Source organism: Lipophrys pholis (genome assembly GCF_963383615.2).
Source record: "Lipophrys pholis genome assembly, chromosome: 13".
Taxonomy (NCBI): domain Eukaryota; kingdom Metazoa; phylum Chordata; class Actinopteri; order Blenniiformes; family Blenniidae; genus Lipophrys; species Lipophrys pholis.
The window spans coordinates 6,385,488-6,397,780 of record NC_137632.1 but is presented as its reverse complement, the minus strand read 5'-3'; the positions used below and the strand labels follow the sequence as shown (position 1 = coordinate 6,397,780).

At 41.8% G+C, this 12,293-nt stretch overlaps 1 protein-coding gene across 8 annotated transcripts in view; it reads right to left on the bottom strand.

Moving 5' to 3' along the window:
* The window catches only part of mycbp2 (MYC binding protein 2), a 67,896-nt gene extending 58,448 nt beyond the window's left edge, over positions 1 to 9,448 (bottom strand). For all 8 annotated transcript variants that reach the window (XM_080479177.1, XM_080479179.1, XM_080479180.1 and 5 more), the window contains exons 1-2: positions 8,710 to 9,448; positions 6,055 to 6,130 (exon numbers count right to left, since the gene is read on the bottom strand). In XM_080479177.1, the coding sequence (XP_080335303.1) occupies positions 6,055 to 6,130; positions 8,710 to 8,993 (360 nt within the window). In that variant the 5' untranslated portion in view covers positions 8,994 to 9,448. The remainder of the gene's footprint in view (positions 1 to 6,054; positions 6,131 to 8,709) is intronic.
* Positions 9,449 to 12,293: the final 2,845 nt, after the last annotated feature.

Sequence of the window (12,293 nt, the reverse complement as noted above, 5' to 3'; positions counted from 1 at the left end):
TCCTCATCAAGATTCAAGCTGAGTGGGAGCTCTCATGACTCGTTATGTTTGCTCGTTCTGAGGAAGGAGTGGTGAGCGGGAATCAGAATTACTTTTTTGATCTTTCAGCAACAACTGGTGAGACAGAAATTGTACAACATGACCGGTCCCCCAAAACCTTAATTACCAACTTACAAAAAAAACGCCCCCCACTGAGTTTACAGATGAGACTTGAACACGTTCAAAATTCATTCTTCCTAAGGACAGTTTCTTCAAATTGAGGTAGAACATATTGTGCTTATTGATGTTTAAGTTTGATCTTGACACAATCAATTTGTCACCATTACAAAATAAAACTTGCTTCAAATAATATCAGACAAATAGTATGGAATTCTATAAATTTTAAATTCAGATGGAGAAAGTGAAGATACTTCATCAACCGTGTACAGGCTGCAGTTTAAACCCTCAGACCACTGCAATTTTCTTAGTTTATGACATGCTACACTGTACAAGATCTCATAAACTTGAGCACGACATCAAGTTTGACTTCATGACATCCTCAATCAATCAAAAGGTGATGACCTGTACAACGTTCGTCAATACTCAAGAATAAAAACATCATCCGTGTATGCCTACGATAACACAAAGATATGATAAATGGCGCTAACCAAGGATGAATCCAATCTAGGTGTAGCATATATTTGCATGGGGGAAGCTAAAAAGAGAAGGACATTGAAAATGTGGCACAACCCTGCATTTTACTTCCACAAGAATCTGCAAACCATAGTTTGGCTTGTTGGGAGACAATTAACATTTTCAGTAATGTTACGTCTGTTCAGAAATGTCCTGAAGTGACACTATCAAGGCTTAAGTTGCTGCACGCAAGCGAAGGCAGATCAAAGTGTCTGTCCCCTGAGTCACTAATGTTTTGTGGGTTTCTTCTCACTCTGTAAACACACCAACCAATGACCGAAACATGGAGCCCCAGCGGTGGCTTCTTTTTGTGTTTCTGGCTGCTTTTTAAATGACAATTTAATGGCCATCTAAAAGCTTCAGAAATGCCTGGTACTGAGCGCCTGACCACACTTAAGACACACACACACATTTTCTTTTGCTGCTTTGGTGGAAAAACAATTAAAAAAAAGAAAAGGCACGGTTATATAAGAGAGAATTTTACTACCCAAATTCCAAAAATGGTAACATGATGTCAAAAACAAGATGCAAAGGATGGCAATTCCCATCGACCCACACTTTATTCACAATAATACAAATATTCCAGATGTCCAAAATAAAACGATTAACAAATGTATGATTCTATTGTATCTAACCATAGTATCAGGTGCAAAGGTTATTACCAGCAATTAAGTAGCACTAATGGTTATTATTTCTTGACATACTTCAGAAGTAAAGACTGTGAAACTGTTTGCAATATACAGTCAACAACATATAAAAAAAACTGTGGGATGTATCATAAAAATGTTCATCTATATAGAATTAAGAAGCCCTTGATGGTTTCACCATCTACAGTATAAATCGATGAATAATCCACAGAATATAGTGAAATTTGTGAATGATTTCACCTACAGTATATAGAGCTTTTTTCCATTGATTCAGTAGCAACAAAGCGCTTTACATTGTCAGGCACGTTCACCCATTCATACAATCCCACCAATGGGAACAGCTGCAACCTCAAGCTCAACCTCCAGCAATTTGGGGTTCAGTGTCTTGCTCAATTTTGATAAATGGACATGGGAAGATGGGGATCAAAGGTTGTGGATTGAACCCACAATTACAAAAGAGCCTCCTCTACAAAGCCGAGCCACCGTCGCCCACGACAAGAAGACCTGATATTGGATACGTGTGATCCTCACGGTTAAATAGGAGTCAAAACTCTATCAAGCAAAGGAGATGAACACAGAGAAGATGTGAACACAATTTTAAAACGCTGCGGTTGTCCACCGAGCCAAACCTTGTTTTAAATGGACTGAGGCAAAATAAAGAAGAAAAAAAAAAAAAAACACTGTTCTGTGGTCAAATTAATCAAAATTTGAAATTCTTTTTGAAGACTGCAGCCAATATGTCCTGCAGACTAAAGAGAGGGAGCGTCTGGCTTGTTACAAGCCCACTATATTTCTGAGGGAGCAGGGTTGCATTAGTGTGTATGGTGTGGGCAGCTTCCACATCAAGAAAGCCACATTCAAGTCTGAAAAGTACCTTGAGGTTTTCCAACAACATCCTGCTCCCATGCAAGCGACGTCACTTTCAGAGAAAACCTTGCATTTTACAATGAGACACTTTTAAACTGTGAACTGAATCTGGAACAACAGCATGGCTCAACAGTAGAAGAGTCTGTGTGCTGAACTGGAAAAACCGCATTAAAAATAATAATATAGTAAATATTAAAAACTACTTTCCAACCTCCCCACATAATATCACTCATGATACTAAGATAGGCAAGATAGACTAAAAAAGAGATCTGCCAGTATTTATCCTCTACCCAGACGCCCCTATCCACCAAGCCCTACACCCCGAGCTCACACTTCAAAAGTATTACAGTTACTTGGCTCCCTGACTTGAAGGTATTTGTTCCTCTGTAGGATAACTGTGATGTATAGTGGCAAAAACCAGGGAGGGTTGTTTTCGAGAACCCTCAACAGTTCTGACAAACAACTGTGATTGAAGAGGCCAAAACATTTTTAACATGTCTCAGACGTTGTGACTTAAGGCCCTTACAGAAACAAATTCCTGAGCAGCTCCATCGCCAAGTAAGTAAAACACAGGCAACAACGTAATGCACACTTAAAGACACACAGGAAGATTTCCTTTGGTGCTCCCAGTAACTTTCACAACCGTTTGACAAATCTGCCAACCTAATACGTTGTAAATGGTAAATGGAATGGAATGGCTTACTTATATAGCAGAATCCTCTGCTTCAGCAGTCACATTCACCCTTTAGTTCACACAAGCATTCACACGTCAGGCAAGGTGCTAGTAAACCAATGGGTTTTCATGGTTTTGCCCAAGGACATTTCAGCACATAAACAGAACGAGATGGGACGTTGAATTACTACCCTTAGAATTGGCAGATATCCCACTCTACCAACGGTGCCACAGTTGTCAAATTAAAGAATAGAAATTGTGGCAATCTGATCACTTGATGTTGAAGCAAACATTGAATAATCAAGGGGATATTGTAAATATTAATACTTTTCCCCAATAGTTTCCCCCCCTGTATTTCCATGTGTATATATGCATATATATATTTATCAAATTATCCATTTATCTTTAAACACATAGTCTATTCTATTGTGTGCAACTATCCTGTAAGTCATTAAATATTTGTGCAATGTGGAGCTGCTGTGATGACTAAATATTATTATTATTAATGAAGTCTGATCTTATCTTATCTGAGATAAGTATGACCACTCTGAATCTTAAGCTGGACTCGCGTGTAAACGATCCACCATTAGAAGAGCAAAAGTTGGTTTGAGGGCGTGTCCAAATACACTGAAACCTTGGTTTTTAAAACGGTGTTCTTTTCCGGGCAGCCACAGGTAATGGTCTCAATTTCACCTCACAAAAAAACGCTTGGAAAACGAGTCAAGTAATTTTTCCATGTAGCCTTCAAGGCCTCAAATTTGTTTTCTTAAACGTATTACATCTACGGTACAACGTCTTTCCACTAGGCTTTATTTGCCTCACTCTCCCAACCACAACAGACACTGTATACTGAAAAGCAACCTTGAAAAATATCTAAAAACACTAAGGTGTAGAAAGATGACCCCAAACAGGCATAATTCCACCTAAGGTGTGCGTCACTAATGTAGACTAACTTCGGTTTAGTGTATTTTTGCTGAGATACGAATCATTAATAGCAAATCTTTAGACATTGAAGACACATGGAGCTTTATTTTTTTTTTATATATGTATAATTGTGCCCTATTTACAAGGTAAACATCAAAAAGAGTTTGCGAACCTCTTTTTTGAACAAACAAATGAAACAGAAAAGACATGAGGCCCAGAAACATGGTTTCATGGTACACTGGCGACCATATGAATATTTTATTTAGTCCAGTTCTAACAGATGCTTGGTATCTGTCAATCCACTTGATGAACCGTCACATGCTCCCGACTGCTCTTACATAGACTATACAGAAACTGAGAAGATGCTTGACCATTCTCTTTTCGATTAATCATTCTGTGCCATCAGGTTCTTGTTATAATTACAGCTTTTTAAAGAAGACAGATCCCACATCTGGGAGTACACAAAAAAATGACATCACCCCTCCATTAGGATGATAAGTGTTTATGCTCTGTCTGTTGTTCTCACTGTGCTTTCATATTCACGAGTACAGAACCAGACAATTGTGTAAAGGAAAAAAAAAAGAAAAAAAAAAAGCGTTCGAATAACACTCTTGTCTGACTACCAGTGTCCGCGGCGTGAGCAGAGCAAGAGTGAGCATGACACATACAAATACAGCATGACTGCCAGTGCAACAACCCACGTTTTGATGCCGGCCTGCCACTCAGTCCTCTTTCACTAAAAAGAATATCTTCTAATGTTGCTGGACGTCCCCTCACTGAGTCAGTCAACTCTGAGAGAACCTGACTGGACTAGTCCATTCTACATTTAGGTGCACGTCAAAAACCATTTACAGGTAGAGTAGGGTAACCACCTCCTGTAGTGGTATCATGGTGATTATTCTCACCCACTCATGCAAGCAGCTGAAAAAAATAAAAATTTAAATTCTGTAACGAAGTTAAATTCATATCGAGATCATCAGGAGAAGAGACTATACTCCAGAGAAAAACAGAAAGGAAATAAGTCATTCTAATCCCAGGGAATCGTGCTTGTTTGTCATAAGTTAGAAATCATCTAGTTAACTTAAAATGCCCCCACTCTCCCCTCAAAAATAAATAAATATATAAATAAATGTCAACCATGACGGCAAAAACACAGCCACATCCTCTGATTAAGGATGGATTCTCTCTTTGGATGGAGGCTGGGGCAACTGTTGCCGTGGAGATGTGGAACACGTTAGGTCGCTCGGCAACAGGCCATCATGCACAAGTCAGGGCCACTCCCATGAGTCTCGCATTGTGTGTATCCACCTCTCCAGCATCATGTGTGGAAGGCCTGACTGGCACCGGACCAAGCACACTGGTAACCACAATCTTTCTGCCAAACACCGTCAAGACTGCGGAGAATGAGACCTCGGCTTTAATCTCATCCTGTAAAGAATGATTTGAGCGTGGAGAGGCGTATGTGCGCATCATGATTTCCACATGCATGTGTAATGATATTTGTGCATCTGTAAACCGATCTGGACGGGAGTAATGACACTCGTGTGTCTGTGGTGAGATTTTAGCATACACAGAGTTGTGCGTGCGTAACGAAATTTCTGGGCCCGTTACGAGATTTGCTCAAGTGTAATCCAGTTTGTATGTGTCTGACGTGGATTGTATGCTCACACTGAGGTTTGAGGACCCGTGACAGTCGTTGTCAAGCACCTCTATCTCAGGTGTGCCTCTAAGTGGGCTGCCTTTCTACAGCCATCTAGTTGTGCTGTGTCTTGTTAGCGCCCTGGCCTTCATACCTCCGAGTAACACTGGAGTAGTTCTCAGCTACTCCAAGCATGACATTGCAAGACAGTGGATATGTGTATGTACGCAAAAACATAAGTACAAACTTTGGATTGGTGTACATACAATATGATGGACATGTACAGTTGTCCACATATCTGTAGCCAATACAGCTGTAATTTACTTAAAGTCTGTAATGCTGTAATAGTTGCTAAAAAAAAAATAGAAGTCATATATATAATATCTTATATATTAAAATGAACAGATGAAATACTTTAAATTAGAAAGCTAATCGGGAATAAATTCTTGTGACGTACCACTACAACAATGACCATGGTGTTATCTGTTGTGTTATAGTCAGCATGATGTATAAATAAAACTAGCCCGATAAATGACTCCAAGGTCTAATAGTTTTCTTAAACACGTCAATACCCCATTAAATGCAAGTGGAACATTATCAGCAGCTGGTTGTGAAAAGAAAACAACTCCTACCTTTGTTCTTGATTTGACTTTTGATTTAACCTTCTGTCGCCGCCTCAGTTTCTTCTTGCTCAAAGCCTTCTTCCCCCTGGAAGCAAACGGTGGTCAGTGAGCGTTCAAAAACATACATGTAGTTACTTCAAACTGACGTTCAAGCAGATCATTCACACCACAACGTTTGACCAGAACACTTCTGAGAAGATTTACCAATATACACAAAGAAGTAAGACGGATGGGATGGTAAAGCTGAGGAGGTAAAGCATATTTTCATAATCAATTTTCTTATTAACTCGTTTGACAATTCATCAATCAATGTGCGCAACATTCCTGAAAAACATGCTGTCAACAAGCAAAATACACGTTATTATAAGTACATTGTGAAGGACTTTTAGAGATGCATCAGATTTCATATTCAGTGAGAGCATGTTAAACCACAACACAAGAAAAAGTTCATACTTTCAATCTATCTGAATATTTTCTTTTAGGTTTTTTGTGTGTTCGAAATCAGAAGTCAATGAGTATGGTCTGAAATAGTTACAAACCGGTTATCTCTATTTATGGCATGCTCTGTATTTCATTGCTGTAAATTTTATTCTGGTAAAACTATTATCATTATTATTATACCGGTGGTAATTTAATGTATTTCAACACATTCTTGCACAGGAGAGTTATGTGTTGTTTTATTACACTGCCAGTGACAGTGGGGATGAGGCAAAATTATCATTATATTGCGACATCAACATGTACAAAATACAAAGATTGACTGAACTGTAATAAATTGTGTTTCCAGGAGCTGTAAATTCAAAATGACAGAATTTGGTTCATTGTAATTAACTCACAATAGTGTAAATAAGTATTGGTGGTATAAATTAGTTCCAAGAGAAAGAGCGGTGTTACATGGTGGAACTAATCTCAAAGTGCAAAGACAACCTTTTGGACTTAAGTACTTTGATTTATTGTAAACCATATTGTTATCGTGATACTGAACATTAACATATATTGCACATTCATCTAATACGGTGCAGCTGTATGAATTTATTCATACAATATTTTTCTATCAAAGATCAAGTCACCTTGACGCCAAACAATCACAAAACATCTCTTTGTATTTGTTTTGAGTCTGAGTTTCATTCTACTTTTCCACACATTGGAGGGGAACCGGAGACTCAAAATCACTTGCAGGTCTAAATGTGAGTGACTCTTTCTCTGTGTTTGCCCAGTGATGAACTAGCAACATGTCTTCACTCACATATCAGCTCCACTCCACGTAGTAGTACAGAATAAGGATGTGTATGTTTTAGATCTTTAGTTTTGTCATGTTTTGGGAGATCTGTTTCTCATATGGATGATTTCACCGCCTCTTTCTGGTATACTGCCCTATATTTTTTTTAAAGTAACAACAGGACTCTCCGGACCGGTCGGGCCTTGTATGCCCATTGGTACACATGGTGTGACTGCAGACAAACAAAGGAAGAAGGGACTATTTTAACGTCACTGGTTAGTCATAGGTTAGTAGCATTTAACTATTGTGACACTCCACTACTCATAACAACCTGGTGATGTAAGACCTGGTCATGGGAGCAGACTTCAGCAGTGTGTGTGTGTGTGTGTGTGTGTGTGGTGGGGTGGGATTTGGGAGTGTGTGCCCTGTGCATGGGAGGTGAAGGATAACAACAGAGTTTGTGAGGGAGGATGCAGCACTGATCCAGCTACTCAGCCTACAACCTGACGGACTGGCTGCCCACAATGACGTAACTGTATTCCCCGCTAATGCCAGAAAAGCAAATGAGTTCACCCACGTCCCCCAACACATCCTCACCCAAACACAAACCTCGCCTCGGCAGACCCGCGTGTGTGTGCGCGCGATACGTGTTATGTGGCACACCTAGTCATTGCCAGCTTTGCGTGTATTTGTAATCTGGTTTACGTTAAAGGTAAAACGCGAGGGGGGGTGAAAGGCTTGACGACGCTCCACGGCGTTAGTTACAACGCGAGCCAGCTCACAGTGACGCCGCCGGGGCCTAAAAACACACGCAATTATAAAAGATTATTTGAAAGTTAAAAAAAAAAAAAAAGCGGTGACAACTAAAGGTTTAAAGAAGTGGGGCGGAAAGGAAGCGGTGTGTGTGTGTGTGTGTGTGTGTGTTGACGGAGGGCTGGACAGCAGCTATATTGCTCCTGTCATGACAGCTAGCCTGCTAGCTTGTTTTGAACCGAAACCACACGCAGGTTTGCCCCTAACTGACGTCTGGGTTCCAATTAAATCTTTACTTTAGCAACTCTGCGTGTCCGATAAGCGGAAAAACACAATGTCCAAGAAGCACCGCGGGGCGCAAATCTTCTGCACTGAGGGGATGAACCACCGTAACGTTAGCTTCGGTGGCTCCCGAAAGCTAAGGAAGTCAAGAGGCAATACGGCCGCCCGGGAGTTTAGACTCCGGGTGGGGGGGCTGTGGGGCTGCGGGGGTGTTGGTTGGTGGTTAAAACACTGATTTTACAAGGTAAATGTCAGGCCAGTCCAGTTTTTACGTGTAAGTTAGCCGGCTGGTGTGGACTGACGCACCGCGGCGAAGGGGTTAATGCTAGCTGACGGTCGCTAGCCCGGTTAGCCCTGCGAATGACAGACGAGCCTCCGGTTTATCGCTCTTTTCCCCATAAGCCACTCACCTTCCTTGATTTATCCCTTGCTCTTTATCGCTGATGGCGGTGGTGTAAATCCGCCGGTATCTCTCCGCCAGAGCTCGTCCTGAGAGTAAAAGCTGGTACCGAGTCCGACAATCCGACTGGGCTCCGGGTGTCGGGCAGGAACCCATCCCCGAACCGAGGCTGGACAGGTCGGTCCCGGCTCCAGACACGACCCTGACACCCAGCCCCATCGACGGCGACAGGGAGGGCAGGATCCCTCCACCGGCGGCCGCCGCTGCTGCCGCAGCAGCAGCAGCACACATCATCGTTTTGCAGAACAATGCATATATCACACAAAAGATAACACAGCCAGATGATATCTGGCCATCGGACGCAATCCACTCGTCATTAAATCCGCCGCGGGTCACATCGTCTGTCCGCTCCGAGCAGCACAAATACCACAATCAAACCATCCGAGGGGCCGGGGAATATATCAGCGCTCAATTGTAGCCTGTCTTGATGGTGCAACTACAACCTATCGGTCTTCACATCCGGCGGCCACGGCGTCAACACGGTGCGCGTCTCCGGGAGAAGGAAAACAAAAAAACCCAACAAAAACACGACTCGACTCAAGCCATAGAAGAAAATGTCCTGCAGACGATCGGCAATTCCCCCAAATTCTCCGCGTCGTGCCCCATTCGTTCCTGGATAATGTCTTGACCCCGGAGAGGCAGCACCCTCAGCAGGGCTGCCATCTTAACTCCATCATCCCTCCTCTCCCTCCCCTCCCTGGACGAGTCTTGCGTCGCTGGCATGCCGGGATATTTTCATACCATTATCATTGATCCACTTCATCTATGCATGCAGACTGTGCAGGCCACCGTTTCGAACCTCGCATCGTGTGTGTGTGTGTGTGTGTGTAGGTGAAGGACATCCTGACACACACAAGCAGGATACATTTTTGTTGTTTTTTCCCCACACACACATACACACTGTGCACAGTTTAATTTGCACCAGTCCATCCAGCAAAGGACCCCTCCCAGCTGGATCTAAAACTGGCACACACAGATACCTCAGAGTGATTAAAGGCTTTGTTGCAGGCATACAGTAATGTAAACATGAAAAAAAAAAAAAAAAAAAAACATTCTTTCATCAGCAAATCTGGCTGCATGGTGGCTCTCTTGCCTCCCAGCGAGGATGCCATAAGTTCAAATATCAACCGGGTCTTTCTCTGTTGAGATTGCATGTTCTCCCCATATGTGGGTTTACTCTGGGTACCCCGGTTTCCTCCCACAGTCCAAAAACATGCATGTAAGATTAATTTCTGACGCTAAATGTTCTCTAGGGGTAAATGTGAGTGTGTGTTGTTGTTTGTCTCCCTTAGATGGACTGTGTCCTATCTGCCATCGTAAGGCAATCGCAGAATGAAAATCACATTCCTACCTACTTTACAGTCACAGATTAGCCTCAAACCAGAAAATCATCCAACATCTTTTTGTTTTCCATCCGACTTGACTTTATCCTGTTCAGGGTGGGGTGCCGGAGCAATGCCAGCTTATTGGTGAAGGTTGTGGAAACCCTGTATGGGCCATCACATTCACACCTGGAGACATTTTAGAATCTGAGCTTTGAACGCACGCTTCCTTGATTTTTATTCCTTCGGTCGTGGGAGGAAATACACACATGCACAGGAAGACCCTGAACCTCAATGCAGATTCAAACTGGGGACCTTCTCACTGTGAGTGCTAACCACTGCATGTAAACCCTTAAGGTGTTCATTGAGTGCATTAATTTTCCTTCCTCTTACTTTCTCTTACTTTCGTTGGTTTAGTTAATTGTTTCAGGTCGGGAATGTCCCTTTGGTTACGTCGTTCTCTTTGATTGTTAAGCGCAATTTGTAAATTATTCAAAAGAATCCTTAACAGTTTTAGAAATATGAAACAAGAACATTGTTTCATCAGTGTCAGCTGATATATAATGTTACGTTGTTTTACTTTGAAAGGATAATCCTCAAAGTGAACATAATTAGTCAAGCCTCACACATCCTGTGCAGATCACTTTTAGTTTTAGTTTTGTTTCTCGTAATAAGTAACTTCACTTAATGATTCACGTCCTTTAGAACCACTGACAGTTTGGACAAACACAGGCTGGCCAATCAGATTGTAGATGTGATTGGTTTGCGTTATGCGATATCTTTATTGTCTCTTCCGATTCATAGGAATAGAAAACCTTATTCTTCCCTTTGTGAGTTAGATGCTTTTTCAATTCTTCATTTCTGATAGGTCTTCATATAAATTCACCACTCTTTTAAATCTTAGATTTAAAAATAAGCAGAATATGGGATACACTACGAATAACTTGTGAAAATAACATTGACATCCTTTTTTAAATATATGATATATAGCATACTGTATGTTGTTGTTATGAAGTACTAAATCACACGTTTCCTGTCTGTATTTTGGCTTTTTTAAGTGACTCACAAGTATCAAACAAAATAATGATTCCCTTCTGAAATGTGTCTCTGTATTTTTCAAGCGAAACAAGGAAACGAGGCTTTACTTCACAGTGAAAACTGCATTGTTTTGTCAGTATCGTCAGTCAGTTATTAAAATGTTATTTTACATTGTTATGATCAACATAATGTATTCAAAATGCTTTATTTAGCAAGATTTTTCTGCTTCTATGGTGAAATGTGTTGCATTTGTTGATGTAGATGGCATAAATGGTCTGGATATGTCTTTAGAGAGAGAGAGAGAGAGAGAGAGCGAGAGAGAGAGAGAGAGAGAGAGAGAGAGATGCTCACAGCCTCTGGTGGTGTGTTATTGGCTGCGAGAAGTTGTGGTGGCCCAATGACAGGAGAGGGGTCGGTCCACAGCCTCTTCTCATAGCAACCCAGAAAGCATTCAGAGATTACCATGCACAGCATCAGAGTGCCGGCATGGACCGGTGATGATAACACTGAAATACCGTGCTCATAGGATTCTTGTGTGCAACATTACATGTGCAAAACAGCTCATTTCACATGCATTGTAACAGTCCCGGTGGCCAAAGGACGGAGAGCGGGCCGCCGCTGGATTGTGTAACCTGAAGATGCAGCTGCGTCCAGAGGCATCTCTCTCTCTCTCTCTCTCTCTCTCTCTCTCTCTTAACCCCTGGTTGTCACATCCCAGTCCTGCTCCAGCGAGTGAAGCCAGGAGAGGTTGGATATCTAGGCCAAGATGAAGCCATGGGGAAGGCAACAAACATGAGCCGAGCTGGCAGAGACACAATCCAGTTACCACACACACATCCAGGAGCTGAATCTGGTTATTACCTTCCGAAGAAGTTGTGTAACTCCGGTTTCCTGATATGATGAAGTGCCGCTGTCAACATTTATCCTGAGACAGCAAGGCGGGTTTCAGTTTCAGACCACTGAAGCGACTAATTAGGGACAGAGTTGTGGCTGCTTGTTTGCTCAATTTCTTTGCAGCTGTTAGACATTTTTCTTTCAGCGTTGCTTATTAGAAGGCCCACATTCAAAACACTTCCGTTAACTGTTGGTGATATAAACTATTTACAAGTCTTTAGGCTTAGAGGCAGTATATCAAGTGTTGACAAAATGACCCACGGTGTGTCTCGGGCCATGA